Raw genomic sequence first — 18,334 nt, forward strand, 5'->3', positions numbered from 1 at the left:
ATTTTTCAGGGCCGGTTGCTACGTCCATCTTTTATACAGTCTATGGGTCAGAGAAGCTTAAAGATGCATCAGTCTGTTCCTCCAGTTGGACTTGTTCTTGAATTGTAACTTGTTTTCAGGTCACAAAATGAACTGAAAGCTAGAGTTTAAAGAAGCACCACACTGGATGTTTGCGGATCTTTTCCAACTCATTCTGGTCTCTTACTGACACTGATAGAAGCTCACACTTTGTTCCATCTACTTGCTTATGTACAATACAATGCTTACACCAGATAACACGAGGAAAACACTTCCGCTTACATTTAAAACAGGACATATCTATTTATATGCAACATTTTCAAGCTAAGCTGTAAATGTTTGGCCTGGCAGATGTTATCTAACTGTCAATGTGATTAGCTCAGGAGCATCAGACATCACTACAACATCTGTCACAGTTATGATCACTTCCATTCAGACAGTAGCTGTGTCTGAATTACACTTTATCTACATCATAACATAGAGCAATAATGTGTTGTTTCTTTGCTAAACAGAAGACTGTTGCTGTGCAGTTGACATGATTTCACATTTCATTTGCTGTGATTGAGAGAAATGAATGATGTGTCAAAGTGCCATCGGCTGCAGCAGCTTTGAGTTCCGGCCACACGATGACATCAGTACATGAGTGGAAATGTGGCGTTAAGGGCTGTAAGATGATTAGTGGGGTAGAAAACACAAACATACCTCCAGCTGCTACACCTGATTGTGTTTTACATTTCGTCTCATCTTTGCTGATTTTTCAGTGCTGGGTAGTTTACTCTCAGGCCCCTCACTTATGTCACTGCTCAAATATTACCCAGAATTCACGAAAATGAACCAAAACTGAACTTTTTTCTTAGTTAGCTCTTTCACATTCAGCATTTTGCACATTTATCCAACACTGTAAAACAGTCACAGGCATTTATTTATTTTATTTTTTTTACAGTTCTGTTTTTTTCATGTTACATTTTAATTAACATCAAGCAGATGATAAATGGTGAAAATGTGGAACGCCATCTGTACTGACAAAACACACCGCTATTTTACATTCATGTGCTCGAGCTATCACACCTTTCCTTTAGCAAGTGACACACTAACTAACTTCCTGTGTTTTTCATCCTTGTTGCCACAGTCTGGTGACTAAGCCCTGGAGGGGAGCTCACATGCATACTGATATAAACAAGAAACTCACAGGCAGGTGGGCACACAGCAGCTCACAAGAGAGAGGCTCTGCTAAGTGTTTACGTGTAAAAAAAAAACTGCTCCGGGTGGAACGGATGAATGCTGTGAGAGAGAAATATAGAAAAAGTATGAATCAGATGCAGCTAAACAGAACCGACTGAAGAGGCCGTCTGCAGGAAACGGTACACAAAGAACAAGAAGACGGATGAGCGTCTCAGACCCTCTGCCCCCCAATTATTGTGGTGAGTATATTAAATTAGACACAGCCACCACCTCAGGGTGATGTCCACTTAATTCAATCTATTGTGTCTCTTTGTCTGCCTGGTGACATTTTATTGGAGCATTACCAGTGCTCCCACTGGGCCTGTAAACAGGCATAACTTCACAATGAGCACTCACCCTGACTCTGCCCCATCTGTCTCCATCCTCCCACCTCACACTTCTGCCCTCACAGTCTGATGAGTACATCCCTGATCTGATGCCAGTCTCTGAAGGAACACACTCATATACTTGTCTGCTTTCTTACCCAGAGGGGGATGAGAAAATTAATGTCAACCTCGTGTCTGTGAGGTACAAGTGGAGCTGTATATGAGGAAGTGAAGGCAGGGGGATCACAGCTGATGTGGACTGGTCTGAGGTGTTGTTCAATCCAATCTGTGTTTTTGACCAACATCCATTTATTCATGTTCCCAGTGAAAAAGGTTCTGGTATAGATCTCTGTATAGGCACAATGGTACCAAACCATTTTATTAACCCGTAGTTAGCAGGTACTACAGCTAATCTGCATTACATTTTCTGACATGCACGTCCCTTGTCTTCTGCCCCATTGGTTAATATATTTTTAATCTCTTAAATTATTATGTTAATTAATTAATTAAAGATTAATTATAAACCCCCTTAGTAGTGCCATGAGATTTCTATTAATCAAGCAAATACGTTATTGTCCCTAAATCTGGAACTATTTCTTGTAAAACCAACAACACACCATCTACATATCACATTCTCTGCTGCAGAGCTGAAAACTGGTCCAACCAACCAAAGCAATAATTCCTATTGGTTAAGAGAAAAGGTTTGATGACATTGTGCTGAGAGAAGAATTCCTGTCAGGCATCGATTTAGGTGATCTCTGCTATGTTCAAATGCTCATCGTGCAGATTATTGGCTATTCACTCATGTTAAGATACAAAACACGTTTTTTAAAAATCATTTTCAATTTATTCACTTTTCTCCATATTAAGTGTTAAACTCTCATCATGTCCTTTCAAATATGGTTTAAAGCACCAGTTTCCTGAATCAGACACATTCTGTGCTGCCTTTCAAACCTAATGACTTTACTTTCAGCCGACTTTTAATCTGATTACTTTCAATTTCTCATGAATTTGTTACTGCCGACACGTTTTTTGAGAATTCTGTATGTACACAATACCGATTCATGATCTGCCTTGTTCACAGCATCTCTTTAACCGGTCATGTAATAACAAACATTAGTAACAGCTCCATCCTATTCAAGCACTCAGTTATTCTATTATTTCCACCTGGGCCTTCTTCGCTGTTATTTTTTCAAAACGTATTCAGTGACAAAGGCGTTCAAAGAATTTTTCATCATCTTAGGACGACATCTTCACTGACTGTCGAACATCTACTGTACATCGGTTTGACATTGTCGCAGGTCCTCTGAGAGACGGAGCAGTCACTGTTTAGAAAAGAAAATATTTATCACGCAAACATTTGGAGCGTTCCAACTTTTTAAAAGCCAGCAAACGTGTTTTTTTTCCAAAGATCGACTTGTTTGTTTGTGCTATTCAAGTAATAATTCTGTTTTTTCAAGCATCTGCCACTTCAAACTGTGACCAACGCCTGCTGATGTTGTGCATTGCAGTTTTTTTGCAAAATAAATATGCATCGATAGCACACTAAAATAATTTTACTATGCACTTCACTGGCAAATCAAAATGGAATTTATGGTCCCTTTTTGCTGTCAAAACATAGTTAAAATGAGAATAATTGTCTCGATGGAATGTGCACTGTTGTTGACTTTCCGGCTTTCTGTCCTTGAGGGTGCTGGGGATGCTTTTTTTTTTGGAGAAGGGGGTGGAGGGTGTTCTTACCACCTCAGCAGGGGGCAGAGGTAGCGTGAAGGAGGTTTGGGGGCGATCTGGCTTATTCAGGTCACTGGGTCTGACAGGGGGAATGAGGACAAGGGGCATGAGGAGGTCTGGGCTGCAGCAGGGCTTCATGGGAGCTCGGGGACTGTGCTGCCGTCTACGGGGGCCGGAGGGCGGGGTGGGGCTGGGCGGAGGGCTCATCTCAGCTCCTCTCCTCCAGGTTTAATTTTGTTTATTGGAGTGGCTCTAACATGAGAATAGGCCATGATGAAACAAACAGATAACATCTAATGAAAGAAAAACATTGAAAGAGGAGAAAATCTGACTTATTGGTGGAAGTGAGATGTAAAGGAGGCAGACACCTTATCTCAAAACAAACAACAGAAGGAAAGAAAAAAAAAGGCAAATATGCCAAGATGACAAGCAAAGATTAAAGACTCGGCTGTCTGTGAGAGCTGTCTGGGAGGAAAACACAGAACAAGATGCATAACACAAAATGTTATCTGCAGGTTTCAGAAAGTCAGATGAAAGGCTCTTTAAGACCCTTCTAACACCTGAAACTGAATTTAAAATGAAGACAAATGAAAGAACACAAGGCCCGTTTCTGACGCAACATACTGTAGCAGATAATACAGGTGGAGTAAGAACGAGTACAGCAGGACGTTAACTACCAAACACTCCCTCAATACCTGGATCACACATATCAGAACACCGTTTACATCTATGGTATTAATATTATTTATCTCCCAATGATACCCTCCATCCCAGGAAAAAAATCGTACAAATTAAAGTATTAAAATTGAAATAAGGGAGGTCAGTGTGGTGGAGAAAGAAGGCTTTCTCTCTCCGTCTTTCATTTAACTTGTCGTTTCTTATCAAGCTCTACACACCTCCTTCCTTCGGTCCTTTCTAATCAAACGCCATCCTTTCGCTGTCTGCCCTTTCTTCAGTCGTACTTTTGGTTTTGTATTAGGACAGGAACAGCAGTGCATTTTAATCGGTTGAAACACATTAGCAGCCCGCCTCGGTGTGTCTTCAGCCATGAACAAAACGTTGTAGATGCTTAGAAAGTGTGGTGAGATCTGGATTTTTTTCAGACGCCGCACATGCAGAATAAAACAAGCTCGCACTCATAAACAGACGTACACTCACTTGACTCCCCAGCTGTTTTGTGCCGGGATACGTCTCGACAGAAAACCAATTAGAGTCAGAATCGTACTCCATCTCGTTAAATGTCTCTCATTAATGTCATTTAATTAAAAGCTTATCTCTTGTTGTGGAGGTGCCAGAGCCCTGGCAACCGTGGCTGAGCCCGTTGGCAGAGGGAGATGGAAGTGAGAGAAAACGCAAGAGGACCGGTTTTTGAAGTGGAGACAAACAGACTGCGGCCGACTGCCTGAACCAGTCTCATTAGGTAACTTATTTATGCTGATGAACATTTGGAGTCTTTTTTTAGTAACCTTCATCTATGTGGGAACACAGTCGCTTCCTCCGCTTCACATCCTCATATATTCACACCTGGGAGCTGCACGGCACAAGACAAATAGACTGTATGGCACGTTATCCATCTTGTGTATAAACACTTTGTCTCCATTTCTGCTCGAAGGGTCAAAGACTGCATTAATTAAAAAAAACTCAGAGAGATAAATGAGACAAACAGCAACAAACAGTTCCTTGTACCCAAACTTCCAAGTTAAACGGCTTGTTGCCATCCTCAGCGTGAAATGAAACTGGGGCTGTATCGCCGCCGCTCGTTAAGGCGGGATCTCATTAAGACAGCATCAACTAATCACGACAGAAAACCCACAAAACAGAAAAAACAGAATTCCATTCCATTATGCTAAAACTGCAGTTGCTCGTTTGTCCCCTGAAGTGAACGTTTCACACCAGCCTTCATACCAACCACGGTAGGAAGGAGCTGAAAAGATACAGGCACCAAAGAACCTCTTCTCCAGTCAAGAAAAACAGTCCTGCAGCTGTCAGACGGTGAGCTCAGAGTGGACAGGAACCTTTCTTGGAGCAGAAGATACACTCCTTTTGTCAGCTCCATGTTACAGGCAGTCCAGGGTTCATGTAAGCTGTGCTATAACCTTCAGCTGTGGTGAACACGCCATTTTTCTTACTGCAGAACAATACTGCTGTTAAATTACCCTCAAGTCGGCAGCCATGGCAAACAAAGACACATGCATATTCAGAACACTTAGAACAGAACGGACCCAAAACTAAACCCAAAATAAAAACTGGTCATTTTCTCAAATAGAAGTATTGAGCTGAAGTTTCCAGACGGTGAGGTGTGCCTCGTGCAGAAGCAAACAGCTGAGGTTGGTTGTGGTAGTCTGACTGCTGTGGGTCCCACTCATGAGCACAGTCAGCAGTCGGAGCTCCAGCACTGACACATAGCTCACGGACTGCAATGGAGGAACTTTAAAATCCTCAGCACCCACATTGCTGCAATCTGTGTCAAACATTACTCTCTTATTTTTAAGTCGTGTGTCATGATGTTTTTATCCCCCCCAAACCCCAATAACTCTATGACTTGTCTTTAAGTTTTTAATTTTTCATGGGCATCGAGATGATCTGATACCAGCCAAATGCACACCGTGGATAGAATGCAAACAAGAACTGTTAAAGGACATTTCACCAACACTGTAATAGGTCCTGTGTGCAAAAATATAAACAAACAGAAAATGTATTTCAACTTGTATCCTAAGCTACCTACTTAACTTAGTGGCCACAGTAGTTCTTCAAAATCCATCCATCCATCATCTATACACCGCTTAATCCTCATTAGGGTCGTGGGGGGCTGGAGTCTATTCCAGCTGACTCAGGGTGAAGGCAGGTTCACCTGGACAGGTAACCAGTCTATCACAGGGCTACACTTAGAGACAGACAACCAAGCACACTCACACTCACACCTACGGACAATTTACAATCACCAATTAACCTCAGCATGTTTCTGGACTGTGGGAGGAAGCCGGAGAACCCGGAGAGAACCCACGCTGCACGGGGAGAACATGGAGACTCCGCGCAGAAAGACGCGAACCGGCGACCTTCTAGCTGCGAGGCAACAGTGCTACCAACTGCGCCGCCTTGCAGCCCTCTTCAAAATCCATCATTACAAACTTCAAACTATCTTAGTCAGCCTGACAACTCCAGAGAGATGCAATGACCATCACAGACGACACGATATCACCGTGTGACAGCAGCCACAACGGTAATCTGACTTAAACGCTTTGCCTGTTTGAATCTATAGCTGCTGAGAGTAGGGCGAATGCTACTATTTCAGTGCTGTTCATTTTCTTATCCGCTTTAGCCACTGGCAGGTGGATCCACTGGGTATCGACCAGACCAGAAGGAAGGAAAAGTGTTTCACAGCTACCACTTCACAGCCAGTGTCTGTGTTCAGTCTGTGCTCTTAACACCTACAACCTGCATTTGACCAGGAACAAGTTTGAGAGTTTCTAGTGTGGATCAGAAAAACTCTTATTCCTCATTATCTTGGTTTATTTAGACTTGTGTAAGCTGCTGGGTAACACTGGTTGCCCTCTTAACAACCTGAGGGGTTCGGTGTTTGCTTCTAATAGGTAACTGGTGCAGTTTGTTTGTGGTGTAAAAAACACAGCGAAACAACCAAACGATTGTACGATATGGCACGTGTTTCATCACGTGTGGGGATTTTCCCTGGTTGGCCACAAAATCCAGACTTAAATCAGAGGTTGTTTGATTTTGGAAGTTCCTCATTAAAGCAGATCAAAAGCAACAACTACACAGTGACTGCTGCAATCTCTGTTCTGTCTGGTCTCATAGGTGGACCGGGAGTGTAGACTAATATATGCTCATTACTACTATTACATGTTTTTTGAGACACCAGAGAACAAAATTAGACTAAAGTTGCAACAATTAATTGAACAGTTGTTTAAAAAAAAGACAAAGTTCTCTGATTAAACCAAACAACTAAGAGAAAAATGAAGAAAATTATCAACAAAATGAAAAGGAACTGATAGTTTCAACCTAAAAATCAACACACCATCACGACCTGCTCCAGTTTCCACAATCTTATTTCCCTTTTAAGTAGATATGGCACTAATGATGCAACACAACTGTCCAGTTAATGAGTCACTGATTATAACTAAAGTTAACGATCTATTGGTGTTTTTCTTGATACCAACCAAACGAGCCAAACTAAACGGGACCTTTAAATCTCTTTAATCACATCAAACATACATATAGACTGTATGTATCCACATAATACACAACACACTGACCTGTAATGATAACCTCCAAATCATTTAAAACCAACTCAGTATCCATTATTATGATAATTTCAGGTTCTCCTGTGCAGGATTCCAGTTGGGGGTACATCCTAATCACAGGCCATATTGTTTACAGTGATGAAGCATGCAATTACACACAAGCAGGGCCAGATATTAGTAAATGAAGGGAATGATATCTACTCAGCATGCATTGCACAGCGATGTGATATAAGATACTACTGTAAGCGATGCTGTGATCCATTGTGCTGCACAAACACACAACTCCTACATGAGGCGGGCGGGATGCTGACGCTGACCAAGGCTGTGGATTAGAGCAACGTAACTACAAGAGCGGTGGGCTTTCTTTACATGTACGCGTGTCTTTCCTAAATCACCCAGGATTTAGGAGGCTGTCATGTTCAAACCTTTGTTGCAGTCTTTGACCAGATTCTCCTTGTCTGCTCGTGCCCCAGGGGCAAGCAATTGCAAATCAAACAGCTACACCTCTAAGCCGTGCAGAATAAAGGAGGAAGCAGCGTCGGTACTCACCGTTGATAACCGGGGTGTACACGACAATGCCGGCCAGATTTGGGTCAGACACCGTTTTGTCCAGAATGAGCCCTCCGATGCTGCAGAGCACAACATAATTAGATCATTATCTGTCGCTACAGACAAAGAGGACAGAGAGAGAGACAGAGAGGGCATTATCTTCATCTGAATGTGGTAAACAGCTGAAGTGTGCGCTTCTCTATAAATGTGGATGTGACAGAGACTGACAGACAGAACAAGAGTGAAGGACTTAAAGTTGTTTTCAGCTTATGGTGTCCAGAGTTAATATTTGTGTTTCCTCTCTCGTCTATTAAAGCCTGAGAGGACATGTTGTGTATCACCTGCACTGACTGCTAAGAGGAGAGAGAGTGAGAGAGTGAGTGAGAGTGAGCGAGACAATAATTCCCCTCCTACTGGCTGTATCTGTAAGACGGCCAGACCCAAGGGGACCCGAGGGTGTGTGTGCGCTCGGGTGCTGCAATTTGTTTAGGGGATGAGTCATCATGCAAACCAGACACTGGGAGTCTCAGACACAGAATAGCTGTTCTTTCCCCTTTCAAGACTAAACACACACACACACACACACACACCTGCTGATGACCATGGCAGTGATGACTGGCTCCCATCCGGAGTAGAGCAGGGTGCGGCTGGCAGGGTGCTTGGAGGAGATGACGATCCACAGAGGAGTCAGACACATGAAGAAGGCGCAGACCAGCGACGACACATATGGGTAGGAATCTGAGGAGGAGACAGACAGCCACTGAATGTTCCTGCTCCATTTTTTTTTTTCCGCTTTGGATTAAGCTGAGAATATGAAATGTTTCAATGGCAGAGGCAACCCGACTCCTGCAACAATTCCACAACGAATATTTTCAGCAGCGTAGTCTAAGGAACACAAAAGCTTTTCTCAATTTATTGTACAATGCATTATGTCTCATACTGACAAGCAGCCATACAAGAACTTTGCCTAATTTAAAGGTTATTTAAAATCATGAAGGTTTCCTTGTGTCCCATCAAAACTGACCAAGCAGTCAAATCACTGCTCCACAGTTCACTAAATGAAGCAACATTAGCACAGCTGTCATGTCGCGCTGCAGGACGCTGGGCCGGCGTTCTCTCTGACATTTGGTTTTCTCAGGTATCAATCTTTTTTATGGGAATGTGCACCTTTCATACTTTAACAAAAACAAAGTAACAAAGGCTTATGAGTTTTATGTTCACACAAGAGCACTGTGGCCTCTCCTTAACAAAGGCATGATGCACAATCCAGCGCACCTGGAGGCCATTCCAGGTGATACTGAGCTTTAGTGAATATGCCCCTCACAAAACTGCAATTACTCAAATTACCACAATCAACTTGACACAGTGTGGATCTAAAAAGCCCTGAAGCTGCTGCACTCTGTGACCTTTTGTTAATCCAGCCCTGGCAGTTTGTCAGCAGTTCAAATATAACTTCTCTTAAACACAGTGAAAACGTTCAGGGAACATTGGTCCCATCCTCAACAGAACAATGATGTAAATAGGCTGAAAGAGAAAACAACTCAACTAGATACTCTGAGCCACTTAGAAGAACTCGTTGTGGTAAAACAACGTACTCTGTGTGAGTGGGACTCTGTATGTCTTGACCGAAGCTGGAGTTACGCTTCTCTGGGCCACATGTAGGCGATCCTGAACAAGGGCCGTCTGGATGTTTGTGAGTATTCCAGACATGTAGTATTGTGTTTGTTTTTGTCTCTATTTCATAGTGCCTCTCTTCTGACAGCTGAATCGACCAATCAACTTGCATCACGCGCTGCTAAGAGCAGTTACTCATGGCACCCTCCTCTGCATCGGCTCACAGAGACACTTAAAGGAATTTTCAGAGAAGCATAATTCCAGCTTAATCCTTAGAGCTGTCAGTCAACTGCCACGACTGTTTAAATGACTACGATGAGAGACTACAGCCAAGACAGTGGCTCAGTGACGCGACGCTGAGGCTCAGCAAAGCTCAGCGATGCACGCTAACATCAGGGGGTCCAGCCAGGATTTGTGAGGAGGGGGAGCCCTTGTCCAGCGGGGCTGAGGCTTGGAGACCAGGCTGCAGATAGCAGAGACAGGGATTGTTTCATCAGTAGAAAGCAGTTCCAAAAAACTGTGCACGTTGTGTTCTGAAGGTCTGGACTGTCCAGAGATTGTGTTTCTGGGGAAAAACAAGTTGCAGTAGAATTTTCTAAATGCCATTTTTTTTTTTAAAAAACTGAAAAATAAATTCCATTTCCCTCTATTGCACTGGTAAAATTTCAAAGTCAGATGTCTCTGAAGTGATTTGGATGAAGCAATATTTTGAAAGAAAAAAAATCCCCTCTTTCAAAAATTAGGAAATCCCAAAAGTAAAAAATATAAAACCCAAATACACAGTCCTGTAGACCAATACACCGCAGGCCACTGTTTTATATTTAAACTGATATCACTCATTATTTGTATTTAATAACATTACTGCCATACCAAAAAAAACAAAAATGAATGTATCCTTGAGCTGATCTAACTAAAGTATCTGCTGAGCATAATCAACTATATTTCATTATTAGGTTGACTGTCTGTTGTCTTATTTTTTATCGACTTAAGCGATTCCACACTTGCACTAAGGTCACTACTCCAAATATTACTGCATTTAAGCAGCAGAACTAATAACTCGCTGTAATAATCCACTCAACACACCTGGGAAAAAACAATGCAATCTTTCCAGAGGAAGCTACATTTGGATTCTTGCAGAAAATATCAGAACAAATGCTGGATCCATCCTGACTACAGCTCAGTGACTTGACTACAGAAGTGCAACAGCTCTGCTTTTTGCATTTTAAAAAGCATGAAGTAAACAACACTATGGCCAATCACAGTGATTAGTCACAAGAGGGAAATGTTTACTGAAGTCACCACTGCTGGACAACCTGTGTAGATTGCATTCTGAGTGTGAGATTCAGTGTGGATGCTGCCACTGGGTGATGCTACAGTCTGACACAGTCAAAGAATGGAAGGCGACATTGTTTGTATGTTAGCGAGATGTTTATGAGTCTGATGGCAGATTTCAGGATTTGCCTTTGAGTTGGTAATGTTGTGATACTGAAAGAGACGGAGCTCAGCTTTAAGCCCTCATGCTAACATCCATCCATCATCTCTACACCTTAATCCTCACCAGGGTCATGGGGGGCTGGAGTCTATCCCAGCTGACTCAGGGTGAAGGCAGGTTCACCTGGACAGGTAACCAGTCTATCACAGGGCTACACTTAGAGACAGACAACCAAGCACACTCACATTCACACCTACGGACAATTTACAATCACCAATTAACCTCAACATGTTTCTGGACTGTGGGAGGAAGCCGGAGAACCCGGAGAGAACCCACGCTGCACGGGGAGAACATGGAGACTCCACGCAGAAAGATCCCGGGTGTCCTCACCGGGACGCGAACCGGCGACCTTCTAGCTGTGAGGCAACGGTGCTAACCACTGCCCCACCATGCAGCCCCTCAACCTAATCAGAGCAGCTAAATTCTAAAATATTTGAAAAGAGGAAATTAATTATTTTCTTCTTTTAGAGGATTTAAGCAGAACTTCAAGTGGCGTTACACTGAATACAAATAACCATGAAAGTCATTCTAAGTTGTGTTTTCTTTCTATGGAGTCCCACCTGTAACAGACAATAAATGTGTTCACAGACTGATCTGTGAGCAGCTGATCTCTGTTGACCACTGCTGAAGCTGACATGTGGAATAAATTAAACTAACCACCGATCACCGTGCAGCCCCCCATGCTAACGTGTTCACAATAAAAATATTAACATGCAGGTGTTTAGAAGATAAACTAATTACATGTTCACACGCTAAGATGTAAATAAAACACAAAGCTCCAATGAGACTGGTCGTAATTTTATACATTTATCTTGTACGTGACCATAAAGCACTGGACAAAGATAAACTTGCTCTTTCTTGCAATATCTGTGTTTATGAAAAGCCTCTCACTGAGCAGAAAGATGAGTAGTCAGGACATTAAAGGGTACTGCATTTGGTCTGTGAACTTTAAACCCCTCTGACCTTCATCTCTTAACGTTCCTCTCTGGTCGATGACTTCACCCCTAAAAACTGTGTCAACTGTCTACAATTTAGAAGTCTAATCCATGAAAACAGTCCCTTCCTGCCCTGCCTCCACAGAATGTGACCGATCTGTGAAGTTCACACTTTACAATCAGCCCTCATTACTCACAGCAGCTTGAGCACACCAGCTCACCTGTGACTCTGCTCAAACACTGTTAAACTACTCTGCACGACACACTGGCAAGGTGGCATATTGGAGTAATTCAGCCAAGCATGCTTAAACCGGAAACAATTTTGGCAAAAAAATAATGATAAAGAGGGCTGCAGGGTGGGGCAGTTGGTTAGCACTGTTGCCTCGCAGCAAGAAGGTTGCCGGTTCGCGTCCCGGTGGGGGCACCGGGATCTTTCTGCGTGGAGCTGTGAGTGTGCTTGGTTGTCTGTCTCTAAGTGTAGTCCTGTGATAGACTGGTTACCTGTCCAGGTGAACCTGCCTTCACCCTGAGTCAGCTGGGATAGACTCCAGCCCCCCATGACCCTAGTGAGGATTAAGGTGTATAGATAATGGATGGATGGATGATGCTAAAGAAAGTTCCAACCTGCAAGTTGCCAGGCTTGACTCCTTCGGGTTGCAACGTATGAAACTCTGGTCGTCTGAACCCGTGTTTTGAGACTGTCATCATTACACTGCAGATTTAAGGTGGGAATACTGAGCCTGATGCTGTGTTTCCCTGTATATAAATACACTACATGGCCTCATTTATAAGGTAAAAAGCTTGATTTCCATCATAGAGGTCTTCAAATGTGAGATTCGTGGATCACCACACGGCCACAGGAAAGGCTTCTCTCACTACAGCACCACACTGCTTTATTTCAGCTACCACATAATGTAGTGCAACTGTTTTGAAAGAGTAATTAGGGTAAAGCACCTGCACAGAGCCACCACCAGATATTTCCAGCAGGATCCTGTTCCAAGCACTAAATAACTGTCATTAGGAAACAGTCCCAAAATGATTATCCCGATGCTACAAAACAAAAAAGGGGCTCGTTGTTCAACTCTGGATATAGCAGGCTCTAGCAGACCTTGAGTTCTAAAATATAAAGCACAGGCAGTTATGCTGAGGCACACAGTTGGGACCGGAGCCTCGTTCCACAGCATCCCATCTCCCTCAGGAGCAAGGTTCCAGCCAGGAGGAGCACCGGTTGAGTTAACACGCAGTAAGAAGCCTGGCTCTCAGCCAAGCTCCCATTAAGGTCTTCTACCGGTAAAACTGTTCACACAAATCTCTGACACCCTTCCACTGAATACCCCTGCTGCTGTGAATAAACCAAAGAACAAACAATTGATATTCCTGTCCATCTCTGGTGGAATACATTTTGCTAAAACACTCTGCCAGGAAAAGGAACGGTGCAGCTGCCAACTATCTCCTTTAGCTGGGAAATGGCAAGACGTTTCTAATCTATGGGAAAGAAGAAGGTATTGTCCCACTGGTGAGGAGAAGCACATCCACGCTTTACAATAACAGAGAGGTTCAGTAAAGGAGTGTTTAAGCATTCTGGAAACAAGTGCAACTCACATTTTTCTTGCATAGACAACATTAGGCGGCTAAGCGTTGAGCACTTCCAGGGCTGGTATGGACTGAACACTCTACTGGAGGGGTGTCCAATCCTGGTCCTGGAGGGCCACAGTCCTGCATGTTTTAGATGTTTCCTTCTTCCAACACACCTGATTCAAATGATCAGCTCATCATCAAGCTCTGCAGAAGCCTGATAACCATCCTGATCATATGTGCTGGAAGAGGGAAACATCTAAAACATGCAGGACTGTGGCCCTGGAGGACCAGGACTGGACACCCCTGCTCTACTGGATTAGACAACAATACGTTCTCCGCTCAAAGTCGAAGACACGTGTCTACGCATGGAAAGATGACAACTGTGTACACATTAAATTAGTCCTGCACTAAAACTGCAACAATCAGTCGATGAGTGGATCAGCTGTTAAACCAATCGCCTACCGTCTTGATTATTTATATCAAGACAACAGGCGATTAATCAGTTTGAGCAGTTTTTCTTTTAAAGAAAAAAAAAAAGAATTTAATTATCAGGCATCATCTTGTGCTTTGAAAAACACTTACTAACATTTTTCACCATTTTCTGGTGTTTTTTAGACTCAACACTATTCCAGAAAACAATCAAGGGATAATTTGGCAGAAATCGTTATTTTCAGCGCTACCTTGCGACACAGCATTCTGAGATGCACAATTAACTGTTAAAAAAAAGGACTGTGACTGATGCAGAGAACAAAAGTTCCCTGGGAGCATTTTATTTTTCTTTGTCAGAAGCCTGAAGTCCACAATACCTATACGACACAACTGAAACGCAAAGTCAGAGATTGGGGTGTGTTACGATAGCTGTCGTTAGCCTGGAGCATGTAATGTGTAGTCTGCAGCCGAGAAGAGGAACGAGCTACAGGTCACATAATCTTATTTCTTTGTCACTCCACAAGCTTCTTCTTTTCAAACTTGTAGTCTTCAGCCCCAGCTGAGTCATGCAGGAGATGGAGGAGACTAAGCTGGGGATAAAACTGAAAGGCTTTGGTGAACCTCTGATGTTACTCCTAAACAACACAAAAACAGTTCATGCAGCTTCAAAACTCTGCCGTGAGCCACTAATAAAAAGCGGACGCTAACGATTACACTTGCCAGCTAATAAACCAGCTGATGAAATGAGTTCAGTCTCAGATTCTGGGTCAGTTTTGACTGAATTCAGCCACTATGAGGCAATGTTTTGTTCAAACCTGCTACAGCCCTCAAAGAGTAGAAAACATTATTTGCATCTATACATGTCATGTTTGTTGAAAATTGACACGTCTAGTTTTGAAATAAACATATCAGCACATATCAGACATTTGAACTTAAAGCTTATAGGGGCACACCATACACTGGTGCATCAGTAGCTGAGTCTACGTCTAACACCTGTGTGTTTGTTCAACGTCACATCAGCTGTTTCCTCCCATTTGTCTGTCCTCACTGACTGCCCTCAAATGTCCCAGCCTGGCAATATCAACACAAACACACATACTGTGCATGCTCACAGGTTCTGGTTTCTTAGTGTCTGTGCTGTGTCTCATGCTCTCATTATCCCTGCTTCTATCTATTGTTGTGCCCTCTCACTGTAGCGCTCTGCAACAATCCTGTTTGTTAAAAGCACTCTATAAATAAACTCAGCTGGACTCGATTTGGTTCCTGCAGCTACTACGTCTCGCTGGCGTCTCTTCTTAGCTGGATTCCCTCAAAACTAGAAGCATTAGAGGCATTAGGTTTTTATGTGCATAGGTAATCATGTGATTTAAATTTGGTTTAGTTGAGAGTAAACTGACCATTAGTTTCAATTTAGCAGGAAAGTGTGTGCGTGGCTGGGCTCAAGAACAACAGAGCCAGTGTTCAGAGAGCAGCAGAGCCAGACAGCCTCACTGCACCGCTCCGCCATGGAAACACGAACTCTGAAGTGTGTTTAGTAAATTTAGCTCCCAGCACTAAAGTGTTCCTTTCATAATGGAGAATATCTCTGTCATACAGTTAGACCTGACAGGGTTCGTTAGCGTGAGGAGCTCTCCACAGCAAACAGCTCCCAGTGTAAGGAAGTAACACAAGGTGGTGCAGCTCAGGTCTGGGTGTGATATGAATTAAACATGTGGAATGTGTGGTGGGGGGAAAAGAGATGGTCTGTCCTGCAGTTGGAGGGTGGCCTCGCTACAGAGTGAGGCAAGAGGGACCTCTACTGGCCGACTCGGAGAACTGTCTGATTGAATGGAGCCACAAGAAGCCAAAAAATGGGCTTGTAAGCATTTCTAACAAACATTAAGTAAAGCTACTCGGTTATAAAGATGTTAATGGTTTTTAATGTGTTTCAGGTTACTTCAAAACAAAAGATTTTTATAACTGGAAACCAGGATTTAGCTAAATATCCCTTCAGAACTTTCATCAAATCATCACATCAGATTGTTCAGTTCATTTGGTCCGCTGGTTCTGCTACAACCAATGTTCACACTGACTTTCGTTTCATCAGCTGTTATCTGACATCATCAGAGCTACATGGATTGTGAAATCAGTTTAAGTACTGACTTCCTGTAATGTTGAAGAAATGGCATAAAAACCACATAGTCTGTGCAGTTCTGCACAAAGTTCTGTTACCAATTATCAGTAATGCGCTGACTCATTTCTTTACAGTAAAAAACACACTAAATGTCCCTGATCACGGACTTAAAGGTGAGTTTTCACTAAAACCAGTCAGCCTGAATACTGACACACCTTCTAGTCAAAGTGTATCTTTAAGGCACAAGTGAACTGAAATCAGGTTAAAAGTTATTTGGTGAAATTAGGAAACATTTTAAAAAATAATAATAATAATGAAATCATGCCACAAAACAAAACATTTCCCATAAGTCTCTGTTTCCTATTGTACCCATCCAGCCTTGTCCCTGGTGTGTTCACTTAAGCAGGACGGTTAACCTGACCGGCTCTAGGCTACCTCCACGGTATTGTCCCTGGCTTTGCTTTAAAGCCTCTGTGTGGGTCATTATGGGGACTACATGCTGTATCTTGTAATTTTCCAAACAGTGAAGTCGATCAAGATCTTCCATTAATTATAAGACGGGCAGTTTTTTTTTAAATTATTGCTCTTTATATGAAGAAGAAAACACGGTTCATAATAGGAAATTGTTTTACTGTTGTCATATTTATCTCACCACAAAACACTGGCAGCAGGGACGTCTTTTCACAATTGCGTAGGAGAGATTGTCTAGAATCTGGCAATATCCAAATGATATTGATGATAGTGAGATACTGTACCATCATCACTTACACATACAGTAGCCTCTTTACAAAGGTGACAAACCAGTCAAATGTTTGCCTCCCACTCTCGCCCCATCCCCAAACAAGGGGGCCCTGGTGGACACCGAGTCCAGAATCACCACTGGCTTCACCTGCACTTATCTTTTTACCACAACTTTTAAAGAATTGCAATGAAAAGCAAATCCATTATTGTGCGTTTACTTTTCATACGAAGTGGGATGCATGTAATGTCAACCCTGCGCTTGAGATCATTTCAAAACCAGATCACCTCTTGGTGCAGAGGTAACCAATGACCAGAGTGACTTCTTGTGTGTATTTTAATGTGCAGCAGGCCTATGCTATGAAACTATGGTGTGTTTGGGACCGATGCTGCAGGAGTGTGAAAATGGATGAAGAGATTAGTGAAGATATTACTTGGCAGAACTTTGACTTGTCTTCATACTGTTATTACTTTGGGGTGTACAAATCTGTCCCAAGCATACGTGTAAGCCTCGGGTTTCGCTCTTTCTAGTTATGTGACATTAATGTGGCCATAGCACACCTGAGGAACCATTCAGAAGTTGGCCCAGAACGGACAGGAGTGGCCATCCTGTGTTGCTGCCCTACATGCCTGATGGCACTCATGGACATGAGCTGATATGAACATGGAATGATTGCACTGCACAGATATTTACCTGTGTAGACATTCACATCCCTTCACATGAGTTGAGGGTGTGTAGATGGACAAGCAGCTGTGTGCAGGTTGTTACTGTAACCACACTGGATCTAAATATAAGTTTATGTTTCCTCACAAGCAGCTAGAATTGTTGGAAAAGTCAAGTTGTGCAGTTTCATTTGAAATGCAGCACACTTTGCTGCAACGAATCGTTCAAAAGCAATTCAATTAAGAAGAAGGAAAGTGAATTTGAATGCAAAGTGCTTCTGCTGGATTTTAAGGGTTAAACGCTCTCCGTGAATTCACCGTGAAGAACAATGCCCCCCTAGTTTCCTCCATCCACATATTCTTCTGGTGAACGGAGTGTGCAGTCCTGAACAGAGGTCAGTGGAGGCTGTAGCTGTTTCAGAACAAGTGCTTGCATCCTGATTTCACAGCACACGAGACACAGTATGAACCAATAAAGCGTCCTGATTTCTTGTCTAATCACTGGAGAGAACTCGTATAGCTAAACCCAGTGAGCTGAAGCAGCTGTGGAATCACACACTGCAGCTTCTGATTACTAAGCTTCCTCTGTTGCCCAAAACATCTCATGTTCAGAAGCAGCAGTTAATAAGAAGCATCACATTCAGTAGCATGTGTCTGTCAAGAATGTT

At 42.8% G+C, this 18,334-nt stretch overlaps 1 protein-coding gene across 1 annotated transcript in view; it reads right to left on the reverse strand.

Moving 5' to 3' along the window:
- slc41a2b (solute carrier family 41 member 2b) overlaps positions 1-18,334 on the reverse strand; it is a 51,099-nt gene that overhangs the window by 22,781 nt on the left and 9,984 nt on the right. Inside the window, exons 6-7 of the mRNA XM_008293540.1 lie at positions 8,695-8,842; positions 8,105-8,184 (exon numbers count right to left, since the gene is read on the reverse strand). Coding sequence (XP_008291762.1) covers positions 8,105-8,184; positions 8,695-8,842 — 228 coding nt within the window. The remainder of the gene's footprint in view (positions 1-8,104; positions 8,185-8,694; positions 8,843-18,334) is intronic.

Source organism: Stegastes partitus, unplaced genomic scaffold, assembly GCF_000690725.1.
Source record: "Stegastes partitus isolate 25-593 unplaced genomic scaffold, Stegastes_partitus-1.0.2 Scaffold893, whole genome shotgun sequence".
Lineage (NCBI taxonomy): Eukaryota > Metazoa > Chordata > Actinopteri > Pomacentridae > Stegastes > Stegastes partitus.